The sequence below is a fragment of the Hyperolius riggenbachi genome, chromosome 10, assembly GCF_040937935.1.
Source record: "Hyperolius riggenbachi isolate aHypRig1 chromosome 10, aHypRig1.pri, whole genome shotgun sequence".
Lineage (NCBI taxonomy): Eukaryota > Metazoa > Chordata > Amphibia > Anura > Hyperoliidae > Hyperolius > Hyperolius riggenbachi.
Window position 1 is genome coordinate 149,939,063 of NC_090655.1, and position 15,517 is coordinate 149,954,579.

Below are 15,517 nucleotides of genomic sequence, written 5' to 3' on the forward strand. Positions count from 1 at the left end.
AGGAATAAATAAGGAAATTTATTTTTTGATATATTTTTTATTTTAATGTTACTGTTTATCCACTAGGTGTCCACATACTTTATCCTGTGTACTTAGGACAGTACACAGAGGTTTTTTTTTGGTTTTAACTTTCTTTTCTATGAATAATCACTGCTGTTCGCTGGAGCAGTGATTATTCATTCATCCGGCACTTTTATTGGCTTTGGGAACACATGTTCCGCTTCACCAATCATGCACTAACGTCTGGGCACAGATGCACATGCACATGATCTTTCATGAAGGCTTGTAAACATGGCAATATGTATATATGTATACCTGGTCTTCAGGTTTTTTATTTATATATATATATATATACTATATATATGATGCAGTAGTGGGGACCTGATTAAAAGGCATGGTTCCCATCATTCCGTTGTTGCACAGCATATGCGGTTTAACCCCATGGGGACACAGAACCGCCAAACAAAACCACCACGGGATGCTACAGGAATTTTGATTGCAGGCAATATTCGTTCAATAGCTGACAATCGATGATAAATGCATTGAGATTAATGCTGTTATTCATCTTAATGTTGGGTGTTTGACCCTGGCATTAAGTGATGAGGACACTTGCCTGTAGAAGCCTGTGTAAACAAGCCCTTCGGAGAAAAAGTGAATTGAATAAGGACCCTTGACTTAGAATAGATTCTTATTTCTGTAGCAGTTAAGACATTTCCTTAAAAGAAATGCAATTTCTATTTTTGAAACATTATAAATAGAATTAATTTGCTGCTTCCATAAAGAGATACATACAGTATTTATTTCTCTGTCGTGCCATGGTGTGACATGGTCCAAGCTAAGCCTGTTTTCTCTCACTCAGTATAAAAGTGCTGATATTACTATCAGTGGTCAGTTAGCTAGAATGCTAGGTACATGAAGAACCATCCAGGCCTATGTGTTTTGATCCCAGTGTATTGTTGTATGTGCATTTATCAGGACCCTGGTAACAGCAAAAGTTTGTGTTGTGTCCCCAGTGTAAAGCTTATCATGACACAGCCTCTGCTGTATAAATACCATCACTGTCCTCATTGCCGCAGTTCAGGCACCTGGAAATGATTGTAAAGGGTCTTCTTATCCTGCTTTTTGTGCTGTCATTAGCACAGGCAACCTCGCCACAGCACATCATCCACCCCAAGTTTCTACACCTAGGTAAGTCCCTCAGGATAGACAGTTTCTTACCCGTGGAATACTTGCTGATGCTATTAGACCACAGCTCTGTAAACGTATGATGCTTTTGAGTTAGTGTTTTCTTATCTCTTGCTAAAATTAGCAATATTTAGATATTGGAAAATATTATTTGTCTGTTGTGGTTGAGAGAGAAAAACATAGGGTGAGAGAGGGTTGAGGGGAGAGACAAAGAGGTGAGATGAAAGATAAACAATAAAAAAGAGGAAAAGAAAAAAGGAAGGAAAGTAAAAAATGGATGGACTGTGGGCAAGAGAGAGATAGGGGATATAGAAAGAGAAGAGAGAGATTGTTCAAGGAGGGGAGATATTGTTTAAGTTGGAGAGAGAGAGAGTGTGTTAGGGGATTTAGAAAGAGAATGGGAAAGAAAAAGAGAAAAGGCTGAAAGAGAAATAAGGACCCATGGGGGAGGAAGGGGGTTTGGATGAAAAGAAAGGATGGGTGGGGAGAGAAGTAGAGAGAGAGGAGAGAGGAGAGTAGGCATGAGGGAGAAAGATGTATCTTATTCCTAAGACACAAACTATTGAATGGAGTAAACTGTATGTCTTATCAATCGTATATAAATAATGCATAAAAAAAAAATAATTCTGTGTAATTAAAAAAAGATTGTGTAGCAAAGGAGACAGACGGTTGCAGGAGGGAGATCCCTCAGGGTTCACTGATGGGAAAAGATGTCCTCCTTTCAGCCAAGCCATCTGTGGAGCGCTGGCAGTACTTCACGCAATGCTACTAATATAAATACAGTATGTAAATGAAAAGCAAGAAGTGACACCAATATGTGACCAATGTTGTGATAATTCTGACTTTAAATGGTACTTAATTGTAGACCCTTACTTACTTGGGCAACTGAACAGACATAACATGATAGCAGCATTGTTAGTGATCCCCTGATGATAGCCACTGTATGGTTGATTCACAAAAAACTATTTCATGAATGACCTCTTATTGTGCTTAATAGCGTTAGGCAGGGGATACCCTTGACTATTTTCCTGCATGTTTTCTGCACAGAAAAACATATGTCAATCAATGGACTAGTTCACGCTTAATGTGTTTTTCATGTTCAAGGAAACAAAAACTGACATCCTACAGGATAATTCTGCACATTTTGTCAGATTTCTCTATCAATTACATTAAAGGGGCACTATGGGGAAAAATTTTAAAATTTAAAATATTTGCAAACATAAACAAATAAGAATATGTTTTTTTCCAGAGTAAAATGAGCCATAAAGTACTTGTCTCCTATGTTCCTGTCACTTACAGTAGGTAATAGAAATCTGACAGAAGCGACAGGTGTTGGACTAGTCCATTTCTCCATAGGGTATTCTCAGCAAGGCTTTTATTCTTTACATATTCCTTAAAAAGCATTTAAACAATGATGCTTGGCAGCTTCCCTGCTCCCTACACAGTTTTTGGGCAGTTGGACAGAGCAACTGCCATTCACTAAGTGCTTTTGAAAATAAATAAATCCCTGAGAATCCCCCCATGAAGAGATGGACTTCGCTTCTGTCAGATTTCTAATACCTACTGTAAGTCAAGCGAACATAAGAAAAAAATAATTTATGGCTCATTTTACTCTGGAAAAAACATATTGTATATTCAGTTGTATAAGGCGACTGGGCATATAAGACGACCCTCCAAGTTTTCCAGATAAAATATATATGTATGGGATACACTCACCACACAAGACTACCCCTCTTCCAACGCACACCAAATACTTTTTTTTAAAAAAAATCACATACTGGTGCTATGTAAAAACAGATACTGGTGCTGTACTGCATGTGGTACCCGGTATATAACAATATACAGGGGATTGACTAGTTGGATTGGTCAGCTCTCCATGTCAACCTGTTTATCAGAGCGGTATGGAAGAATAGATCGAGCTGTGCCCATAAAACACGTGTCTTTCACCCTTCTGGCCCGCTCTTGTATCCCATTTCCCTCTGCCTCTCAGATCTCGCATATGTGCGCCTGCGTCACTTCACTACAGTCGTCTGCAGCGAGATCTGAGAGACGGTCACAGGACAGGGCATATCACCCGGCATCAATGACACCCGGCATATAAGACGACCCCTGACTTTGCAGAAGATATTCAAGGATTAAAAAGTAGTCTAATACGCCAGAATATACAGTACTTCTCATTTGTTTATGTTTGCACATATTTTAAATTTTACAATTTTTCGCCATAGTGCCCCTTTTAGGTGGCCACTAATGATCCAATTTGTAGCGTAAAATTGCTCAACCAATCCGATCAGTGCGGAGAGACAAAAGGGAGCGTGTGGCAGCGGTGGAGAAGGGAGGAAGTCCCCCCCCTTCCCTCACCTTTGGGGCTCCCTCTCTCTCTCGCTCCCCCCTTTAGAATGAAGTGATGCGGGCGGCAGCGGCGGGACACTTACGTTATTAGCAGGCGCGAGTAACTCTCTGTATCTAGTTCAGACCAGCACAGTGGCTCACAGACAGAGAGAGTCACTCGAGCGCCTGCTAATAGCGTAAGTGTCCCGCCGCTGCCGCCCGCATCACTTCATTCTAAAGGGGGGAGCGAGCTGGCCAGGGGAGTGCGCATGCCCCATTTACCGATCATGCGGACGCCGATGACTAGGGGAAACTAGTTTCACATGATGCAATGTACAAAATGTAGCATGGTGCAGAATGAAGCAATCTTTCACACCACATTGAGTTTAAGTTTTTATTTTAAATTGTTTTCTTAAAAAAAACAAAAACAAATCCCATGTACCTTTAACGCTCAAGCATTGCCAAAATGGCATGGGGCTTCACTATCTGAACATTACCAGCCAACATGGTTCTTAGCATGGGAAGGGTGAATGTTCTTCAAAATGGGCAGAAATCCTCCTCCCCCTTGATAAACACTCTTGTACATGTTAAGGAAAAGGGGCTGTGTGATGTAGTTACCCCCTCTTGTTCCTGGGCACCATCTATGGTGCTCAGGAACAAGAGGGGGCAACCACATCACACATCAAGGGGCAGGACCTGGGGTTGGCTTACAAGGGAATCATCTGATAACACCCTTCTAATAGGCTCCTGATAACAATACCAGCCCCTCATTTCTGGGGAATGAATATCTATTCCTAAAGAATTAAAGTGTAATTGAACTTTTGCTGTCGTTTTAGAAATAAAGATATTTGAATGTAATGCTCTGAATAAAGATTTGATCAGGAGCAGCTATCATCTCCCTGCAGTGTTCCCAACCCTATAATGTAAACAGAGTTATCTCAGAAATGCAAGAGGAGTAATAAACTGTATCTGATAAAGAGTATCAGATGCAGGCAATTTTTTTTTTAAAAAATATTCACAATAAGTTGTTTCTGTTTTTATTTCAGTATGCCTTTTTTTGTGAAATTTGTAGCACTTTTTGCTTGTTGAGTGCTCAAATGATTTAATAAAAATAAAATAAAAAAATGCTATCCTATTAGGAAAAGTGAGAATGCAGATCATGTAGGATTTGGAAGGACAAATATACCTGTGTTACACATCAGTCTCACATTGTGGTCTAATTGAAAATGCATTTGTTAATGTATTATTAATGTTAATGTATTATTCCATTTGATACTCAAAAACGGGGGGGGGGGGGGGGGAGGGGGGTGGTTATGATATGGCACACAACTGAGCAGATTCCAGTGGGGTAAGGGGGTGAACAATGCTCAGGGGTCACGACATTTCAAATTACAGTGTGGTGTCTGCAAGCAAGCACCTGTGCGGCTCCGCGAGCCTGCACATGTGCAGTATGACAACCTTGCACCTAAGTTGTCCCTCTTTCAGGACTTACAGTATGTATAGCTCTTTACATATGTATTATTTCACTACTAGAATGTTAAAGCAGTAGGATTAGCCATACTATGCCAGGGATAAAAAAAACACATGTATAAGTAGATAAATACTTGATCTACTTACATAACACATGTACATGTAATGTACTGTCCACATGATTTCAGTGAATTTTATATATATATTAAGAGAATTCTGTTCCTGGTAGGAACCATGGCTTTTGCCCACAGTTTGAGGTTAAATACTGATGTCATTTCTTAGCTTTTTTTTCTTTTCTCCTCCAATCGCTGAGTCACCTCAGCCTTGCTTGTAAACACAAGTGAGAAGAGGATCTCGTTTTCAGATAGGCAGCTAGGCAGGGAAATAAATGAAAGAGGAGGAATATATTATAGATAAAAATAACTCCCAGCATGCATGTTTGGCACTGACTATTAACCTCCTTGGCGGTTTTCCCGACCTGAGCTCAGGGTAGAAAAAAGAAGCTGTTAGCGGTGATCCCGAGCTCAGGTCGGGGTAGGCAGTGCAGTGCTTTACCTCTAGTTTTGGAGTCCCACGCGCGATCGCGCTGCACAGCGGGAGTCCAGCCTCTCTCCCCAGCAGTGTGGGGTCTTTCCCTGGCCGCCGGGATCCCCATGTCCCTGCTATTCTTCCGGGGACCCGGCAGCCAATCGGAACAGCGAAGCAGCGGTGGTGGCGTGACTTATTAGAGAAATATAGAGAAGTTTGTTTATATGTATATAAGCGGCATCTTGTGGTCAAAGTGAAAACTGCAGTGCTGGAGCCCAGGAAGGTAAATTTTTAATTCTGCCGCAGATCTACCCACCAGAGTGATTTTTTTTCAGGTTTTAGGGTCTGAAAGAGTGGAAAAAATTGCACCTCTTTTAGACCCTAAAATCTGGAAAGAATCATAATGGCAAGGGGGTTAAAGGGCCAGTACTCCTAAAGTATGTGATAACTCCAAACCATAACAGCAGAAAAAAAATTGAAAATTTTGAATGCAGGATTAGCATCTTTGTCACTTAATACACTCAGACCAGTTGCTGTTGAAATGTGATTTTTATGGTGACAATCCCGCTTTAACCATGTACATGGGACCTCTGAATAATTACATTGCTTAGTTTACAGTGTGCTGTGTGCATCTAGTATCTTTTTATGACTATTTCAGTATCCATGAGAGGCATAAGAAAATTAAATTTCTCTTGCTTACCAATTTTTCAAGGTCAACATAATAGGAGGAAGATTGAGGCTAGTTTCACACGATACGCGGCAGAAAAGTCTGGGGGCAGGATGATCGCACCGCACAAAGTCCGCTTCCATATTACCCTGCGCTCAGTGCGCCAACAGGGTAATATGCGTAGCGCCACCCCCCACTCAGTGACGTACTCCCTGCTGAACAGGAAGAACGTCACTGCATTACCATGCTGCGATCGAGTGTTTACATTTACCATGTCACCATGCATTGCCATAGACTAGCATTGCTAATAATGTGTAATAACAATCTGTGTGGTAGGTACGGATAATGCAGCAACGCACTGCAGAGTTTGCAACAGGCTTGCAGTGATTTCGTACTTCCATTCCATTTCTCAAAGACAACGCCATCCAATTATGCAGAGCAGCACAGCAGAGCATAAATACCTGCTTCACCAATGGGCACTCTTATCTCCACACCTCTTCACAGCAACTATTCAGTGTGCAGTACCATTCCCCTGTAAGACTCCAGAATATATGTCATATGATATGCATTGGCAGCCTAATAGAGGTACGCTGCTGCATACTGAACGACTGCTGTGACGAGGAGAGAAAATTGGAGTGGCATGCATTAGGAGCCTTACGGAGACGCTGGAGCAGGTATGTTTGTTCTTCTGCACTACTTTGCATATTATGAAGGTGAAGGGGGCCCTCTTTAGCCCCTGGGTGTCCCTGCACTGGGGGGTGTTGTAACACCTCTGATTACATGTCTTCAATTCACAAAGATAAAATAACTGTAATAAATGTGATAATAAAAGTGTGCTTACTGTAATGTGTGATCAGATATGGCATGGTATGAGTCTCTGCCAAAGAGCAGCAAAACTCACTGGAAGCATACTGTATACAAATACTGGTAAAACTCAGCTATGTAGGTAACTAGCAAAACAGGCCTTTTTTTTACTTTGCTTATTGACCCATATGTGTTGACAAGGTCAGGTGAAGCTCTGTGTCATCACACGGCACATGGCAAATAATGACACAGGTGTTTCATTACTCAATGTGTCCACTGACAACAAATAAAAATATGTTCAGAACAAAAAGTGGCTTATGGTAGATAATATTTACTAGCAGGGAATGCAAAAAAGTATACAATATACTTGTTTCACTGCCATTTATTTTATATCAGTGTTTTAATGGGAGTTTCAGTGGGCGCACACGTGGAATTGTGATCCTGCACATGCACAGAATGGCAACCTAGCCCCAATTAATATACGGGCCTAATGTCTAGTTTGCAAATACTAACTTAAGACTCATCAGGAAATGTTGTTTACCACCATTCTATATACGTAAGATCTTTCTATTACACGGTATGCTAAATTATCCTCTGAGGCCTGTTTACAACACAAGCTATGGTACAAATGCAATAAATGATTGCATCATATGCTTGCTTCAGCTGCACTGCATTCATATCACTTTTGTAATGCATCTGTGATATTTTGGATACAGCAGAATACCATGGGCAATTTTCAAGGGGGGGGGGGGGGTGAATCTTTAAAGGTCTCCCTCAGGCCTCATTTCCACAGACAGTTGATAGGCAGTGATGTGGCGAACGGTTCGCCGGGCGAACATCTCTGGGGGGTTTACTACTTCCGGGTCGCTCTGACCCGGAGTAGTACGCCTGCACTGGCCGGCGGAGCGCGTCCTAGATTGTGCTCCTGTTGCCGGGCACTCTCTACGCATCAGTGTGACGTCGTTCATGACGTTCAACAGTCCGTGAAAAAGAGGCCTTAAGTTCCCCAGAGCTACTCCATGCTCTGTACACACTCTGCTGCTCCATCCAAAGTCAGCTGTAGCAGGGAAAGAAAGGGGCAATGCTGTGCGCTTGCAGGATACCTGCAGATATTCTGGTGTCTCAACGTGTGCCTTTCCCAAGACACTGCCCTGGTCTGAGGGGGGATTCTGGACAGCTGTAATCCCCCCCCCCCCTCTTCCTGTGTTTGCCTATGGAATACCACACGTTTAGAATAGTGCAATGCAATGCAACCATAGTTCAGATGTGGCTCAATCACTTGTGCACACAAACTATTAATTATTGGATAAACCAACCATAGCGGCTAATAGTGCATTCACATGCATTCACACCATGTGCATTGCTGCATGTAAATTGCACTATCCATACATGGACATGTTTACATCTAGTAACGGACCACGTTATCTGGTGTGTGATTACACGCATGTCACATAGCAATCCTTCATGATTTGAAAATGCATGTTATTATGTGCAGAGTGTGCGATGCGTTACATAATGTACATAGTGTGGACATAGCATTAGGGTCCACTGCACTTGAATTGCAGCAGTTTCCTGCACTCAATTTTGGATGCAGAATTGCGGTCTATTGAAACCAATAGGCTGCATCCAAATCACGTCGGATGAAAAATGCTGCCAGCTACATTTTTCCACACAATGCATCCTAATCTCCATAACCATGCATGGCACAGTTAAAGCATTTTGAAAAAAATTCGCATCAGCAAGGGTACCCTAAAGGAATTGCAGCATCACGGTTTCATAGGTCATCATTTGTCTGTGTGGGCACTGAATTTTCAGTGTGAATGTGAGTGTGACGTTAAACATGGCTTATACTTCAGACTGAGATTTTCAGCCCTTAAATCCAAAATAAGACTATGGATCTCCACAGGGCAGCCATCAGGGGGGCACAACTAACACTGCAGTGAGGGGCCCAGGGCTTCTGGGGGTCCTGGGCCCCCCACTGAGAGAAGAGTGACATCAGCACTTGAACGTGGGGAGCAGATGAGTGACCCTGCGCTACAACGGACTTTCTATACTGGGGCACCACCTATTTCCCTGGTGTTTTCCATGTCAGCATACTAATGGGCAAAAGCCCCGCCTCCTTTTGCCCAGTAGAACGTCTTAATAGGTTAAATAGCATAGTTACACCCCATGCTGATATTCTTTTTTTTTTTTTTTTACTTACCGTAACTTTTTTCTATTAATCTTAATAAAAATGTTAATGGTACATAACAACTTTGGAGGAAATTAAGCTGTCATACTTACAACAACATCTGAATTATTACATATAAAAGGGATCATACATAGATAAATGTCATAACAAATTATGCAGATATATAACTCACTGTGTTGGGTGTGAGGGGGACTCACACAACTACACAACACAGTCCTCATATTATGACTTGTTTATAACTAACTGATTAAATCCCTCCAATACGCTGAACCTTATTTAAAGGAAATTAGAGAAAAAGAAAGGAGAAAAGAATCTATAGAACTACTAGAAAATAGAAAAAAGTAGAGAAAAGAAAAAAAGAAGAGAAGGAAGATAGGAAGATGAGAGGATGAGGATGAGTCGGGGACTTCAACAGTAATGTCCTGTTGCCATCACATAGAGGAATGGAAAGTGGTTTCTCCCCATACCTTATTAAACTGATAGTATTTATCTGTAACCTTAGCTGTAAGTAACTCCATTCTATATACATGGGATAATTTAGCCAAGACCTCCTGTATTGTGGGTGCATTCTGGTCTCTCCAGTGTTTAGAGATCAAGCATCTGGCAGCTGATAGGTAATGATTAAGTAACCTCTGGGTATAAGTCTTAATTCCAAACATTGGTTTTGCCAAAATGCATATCCACGGATCTTTAGGGACCGAAATTCCCGTTTGCTGTAAAATGAGTGAAAGAATCTCATCCCAAAATGTACTAATGTAGGGGCAGGACCAGAAAATGTGGTGTAATGATCCAATCTTCCCACAAGATCTCCAACAAAGTGGGGAAACCTCGGGGTACCACTTATGAAGGCGTTCGGGGGTCCTGTACCATAACATCATGATCTTATAAATATTTTCCTTTGTTGTTACACAAATAGAAGTCTTGGCTGCATTAACCCATATCTTAGACCATGAGTCCTGTGTTATCTCAATATCACATGCCTCCTCCCAATAAGTCATATATTTGTGCTTAATACTAGGATTGCAACAAGTTGGGTCATTCACCCAAGAATATAATAATGAAATTAGACCTTTTTGTTGGGGACCCATCTCCCAAATACGCTCAAATTCTGACTGTTTAGGAAAGGTCAGGGATGATGATAAAGAACGCAGAAAGTTCCTGATTTGCATAAACTGGAGAAATTGAGAGTTATCAAAATGAAATTTTTCTTTTAGAGCATCAAATGATAGCAATCTGTTGTCGTAAGGGTCCAGTAAGTCCTCAATGAACCGGATGTGATGAGGGTGCCATCCTGAAAAGTTGGAGTAACTTAAGCCAGGAACAAAATCAGGAGACCCTAATACAGGACGTAGAATTGAGTTCTGTGGGAGCAGATCCATTTTTCTTCTGAGTAGCTTCCATTAATGTAGATTATTTGTAATGGATGAAAATATTTTTGCTGATTGTGGTATTGTTTTAGAAGTAGTCCAAAGACCAGAACTAGGGTGCCATGGTGAAAAGTGATGAAATTCCATTTGTGACCAAGAGGCATGTGGGGATTTAGAAATCCAGGCTAGCATCTGACGTAGTTGACAGGCTACATAATAATTATAAAGTTTTGGAACCGAAAGTCCCCCATGTTGGCGCTGAAGCATTAATACTGATTTTGCTATCCTAGGTGGTCTATGGTGCCAAATAAATTGAAAAAGCTTACGCTGTAGAGGAAGAAAAGTATGTTTAGGTATATTTAATGGCATGACAGACATTAGGTATAGTAACTTTGGGAGGGAGGTCATTTTAAATGAGACCATATGGCCAAACCATGAAATTGGATAGTTTTACCATTTAGCTAGATCTACCATCAATTTAGAAATCATGGGAGTGATGTTATATTGAACTATTTGAGATATGTATTTAGGGATGTTTATGCCTAGATATTTTAATGAAGAGTGTTGTAGTCTATAAGGGTATCCCATCATAATGGAGGAAAGTTGGCGGTCAGGAATATTTAAAGGAAGAACTTCTGTTTTAGTATCATTGATCTTATAATTAGAAAAAGATCCAAACAGTTCAAGTTCTGATTTTAAAGATGCCAGGGAGATTAGTGGATTACTCACTGTCAATAACACGTCGTCAGCAAACAACAAAATTTTATATTCCTGATCCCCAATAGAGATACCTCTGATATCAGGGCTGCCCCTTATCCTAGCCGCCAGAGGCTCAATAGAAAGCGCAAATAGCAAAGGGGACAGGGGGCAGCCCTGACGTGTTCCGTTAGAAATGGAGAAATAGTTATTAGGATCTGTATATGGAATTTTAAGTGCTACTAATGGATTGAGATATAATTTTTGTAGGGTATGGAAAAAGTTACCTGAGATCCCCATAAAGGTCAGAGTCTGAAACAAAAAAGACCAATTTAAGTGGTCAAGCGCTTTTTCGGCATCTAAACTTAATATAAGTGACTGAGTTTTATGATGATTAATATAATCAATAATATTTAATGTACGTCTGATGTTGTCTCCAGCATATCGCCCTGTAATGAACCCCACCTGGTCTAGATGGATCAACGATGGCATGAGTACTGATAATCGGTTTGCTAAGAGTTTAGAAAATAACTTGAAGTCCGTATTTATGAGAGATATTGGTCTGTAGTTCTTACAATCGGAGGGGTCGCGCTCAGGTTTGGTTATCACCACCATATGAGAGCGTAGCATAGAGCTCGGAATCCGCTCTTGATCAGTAAAGGCGTTGAATAAATCTGTTAATTTAGGGAGTAAAAGATCAGCAAATTTTTTATAATATGCCACCGTAAATCCATCCGGACCAGGTGCCTTATGCGGTTTCAAGGGTTTCAGGGTATTTCTGACTTCTTCTAATGTAATTTGAGCATTTAATGAAGCCGCCTGACTTGGTTATAGTCTGGATAACCCGCAACTTCTTAAGTAGTTACTTATCTGGGCTAGACTAGGCTGGGGTGTGCTATTGTCTTGCTGTAAGTTATATAGGGCTAAAAAATATGATTTAAATATGGAGGCTATTTCCCTGAGATCATACTTCATGTTCCCTTTTTTGTCCTTTAATGCAAAAAACGTATTTCTGGCTCTCATCCCCCTCAACTTCTTGGCTAAGATGGTGTGTGCCTTATTCCCTCTTTCATAGAATAATTGTCTGGTAAAGGATATAGCTCTTTCAATTTTAGTGAAATGAAGGTCTGAAATCGATTTACGGATGCTCTCAAGGAGGCTAAACCTTGCAGAGGTTGGGGATTTTTTAAACTGTTCCTCTTCTTGGATTAGTTTGCTATATAAGGCAGAAAGCCTGGACAATAGTGAGATGAATTTACCCCTTATAGTGGCCTTGTGAGCTTCCCAAATAATTGCTTTACTGGTAACCGACCCCTCATTGATAGAGAAAAACTCCTGCAGTGTTTGTGTAATATCCTCTACCACTTCTTCGTTTATAAGTATGCTATCGTTTAATCTCCAGACTGAAGGGATATAGGGAGAGTGGGTCAAATTTAAAATGACATCAATGGGGGCATGGTCAGACCACGATATGGGTCCTATATGAGAATCTGTTAAGCAGGAAAGAAGAGGAGGGGAAATAAAAATATGGTCGATTCTGGTAAAGGTACCGTGATTATGTGAATAAAAGGTGTAATCGTGTTCGAGAGGATGTTGTATTCTCCAAGCATCAAGAAGGCCATACTGCTTTAAGAGATCCCTGAATCTACGAGAAACAGAACATATTGCTTTAAAATTGAGCAGACGAGAGCCAGATTTCCGATCCATAGTAGGAGAATAAATCATGTTAAAATCCCCGCCTATTACAATATTAGCACAGCCCATATTTGAAATTTTAGATAGTACTTTGTCTAGGAATGGTGTTTGATGTTCGTTTGGAGCATAAATAGTTGCCACAATCATGTCAATTCCATGTAGTGAACCACGTATAATCAGATAGCGGCCCTGGGGATCCTTGCAAACATCAGTCACTAAAAAGGGACAAGAATGGCGAATTATAATAGCTACTCCTGCTTTTTTGGATTGTGAACTGGCTAGATACGTTACAGGATATGATTTGCTTTTCAGAAAGCCTGGCTTGAGACTAGAGAACCTTGTCTCTTGCATAAAAATAAAGTCTGCTTTTGATCTTTCCAAATCTCGTAATGCCAAGTAGCGCTTTCTGATCGAATTAAGTCCCTTAACATTTAATGTTAAGAATTTAACCATGATCGTCCCAGATTAGGTTGCTTGACCAATATAGCACAAGAGCCCCAGAACTACCCCCTCCCAAAGTTTCCTTAACTACTGATTGGGTCCCCGACTCTGAAGAAGGAAGAAAAGATGAGAGAAAAGAAAAAAGTATAGAGAGAGAACAAAGAACAAATTGCATACTGTTGGCTAAGAAAATGACTCTACCTGTAAGCACCTCAGTATATAATGTAAATAGGTAGAGCGGAACATGTTTAAGTTTACCTTTACCCGAGTTTAACATAAACTCAGGCTGGGTGTGACCCTCTTCACACCGCGAAAGGGGAAACATACACTGCTCGACCGGCCACATCCGATCAACAAGCGAATCCCCCCTGTCCCTGCATTCCGCAGATCTTGTAAAAGTTACAGAAATGGCACCCTAGTTCAGTCATCCTGCTCTTTAATAGGAGATCCGGATTGATGATTTGGGGAGTGAGTGTTATCTGAGTCTTTGGTAGGAGAGGGCTCCGGAATTGGTAGACGGAGGCCCAGACCTTTTAAAAGATCTCCAGAATCTTCTGGGTCTGAGATTGCATGTACTACTCCCTCCTTAGCGGCAATCAGTTTAAAGGGATATCCCCACCTATAGGGGATTCCCTTTTCCCGTAACAGCTGAGTAACAGGTCTGAGTTTCTTCCGTTTTGCTAAAGTGATGGGAGAAATATCGTTTAGGATTTGTATTTCCATACCTTGATAGTTGTAGGAGATCGTATTTCTGGTTGCCGTTACTATAGACTCTTTGGCCTCATAAAAATGAAAGCTGGCAATAATGTCACGGAGGAGTGGGGCTCCAGTGGGTTTGGGGCCTATTGCACGATGAGCCCTGTCAAAACGCCACATCTCTTTTGGAGTTTCTGGTGAAAAAGTCTCACAGAGATTAGTTAGAACTGCTTGATGTCTGCAGGGCGAACTGAATCAGGAACTCCTCTAAAACGTAAGTTCTGTCTGCGATCTCTGTTCTCACTATCCTCTTGAGATCTTTGCAGGGCCGCCACTGAGTCCGTCAATCTAGCGTTTTCCTCCTCGAGGTATGTGCACCTGCTTTGCAAAGAGCTTACGTCTTGCTCAAGGGTGGAAGTGCGCGATAGCGCAATAGAAATATCAGATCTGATGTCAGATAAAGCTGATGTTATTGTGTCCTTTATAGATTGTGACACCCTTTTGTGCAGGTCTGCTAAACACCCCTCTAGTACCTCTTTCGTAATGTATTCAGCCGCTGGGTCCGTCTTGGATGCTTTAGACGCCATCTTGGAGTGCTCGACTTGTGAGGGAGGATTAGGCCTCAGGAAGTAATGGTCCACTGCTCGGCTCTGCTTTCACCCGGAACAGCGTTTGCAGCCCATAGATTTGCTCCGCCGACACTCCGGATTCTCACCCCACCATTATTGTCGATCTCGGGTTGCACTGCCGTTTGCTATCCGTAGCGGCGCAGGGACTTGGACGGCAGCTTGGAGATCAGGCGGCCATCTCAGATCGCGCCGCGCATGCGCCCCCGCTGATATTCTTTTTGATGTCCTCGCCTCCAGCAGGACTACTCTCTTGAACCTTACCTCCGCTTGTAGCGGGTACCAACAGTGTGGCTCAGCTGTTGTGGTCCATGTCTTAAGCAGCTAAATGCTCTCACAAGACATGTAGCCCCCTCTGGTGTTCTCTGGGGCATTTGCTTTCAAAAGTTCCTGCATGCTCTTTAGATACCTAAATGGTATTGAGCTTCCCCGCAGCTATGTTGTGCCAGCAGTGTTATTCTATTTAAACATTTTACCTGTTGCTGGTGGCGGCGCGCTGTTTCCCTCTGTGGTCTGTTTATTACAGGATCCCGGGAGAGCGTCCTACACTTAGTCTGCCTGCAGCTCCTATGCGCGCGCGCGCGTGACAACTTCCTCTTTTACTTCCGAAAACAGGAAGTACTCTGGTGGCCATCTTGGTTGTGGGCGCTGTTGCCCTTGCATTGACGCGCTTCCGTCGCGTATATAAGGAAGCGTTATGGCACCTTCCTTCTGTCGTGGTGCAGTGCTCTCTCCGTGGTGGCCAGGTCTTCCACCTCTACTGAAGTAGTGAGTATGATTTTCAAAAGAGTATCTCTTATGGCAAGCGTGTGTGTGTGTCTCT

At 41.9% G+C, this 15,517-nt stretch overlaps 1 protein-coding gene across 1 annotated transcript in view; it reads left to right on the plus strand.

Annotated features, from left to right (window-relative positions):
* Positions 1 to 909: 909 nt before the first annotated feature.
* Positions 910 to 15,517, plus strand: part of LOC137536532 (elastase-1-like) — a 53,905-nt gene continuing 39,297 nt past the window's right edge. Inside the window, exon 1 of the mRNA XM_068258748.1 lies at positions 910 to 1,188. Within this exon, the coding sequence (XP_068114849.1) occupies positions 1,092 to 1,188 (97 nt within the window). The 5' untranslated portion in view covers positions 910 to 1,091. The remainder of the gene's footprint in view (positions 1,189 to 15,517) is intronic.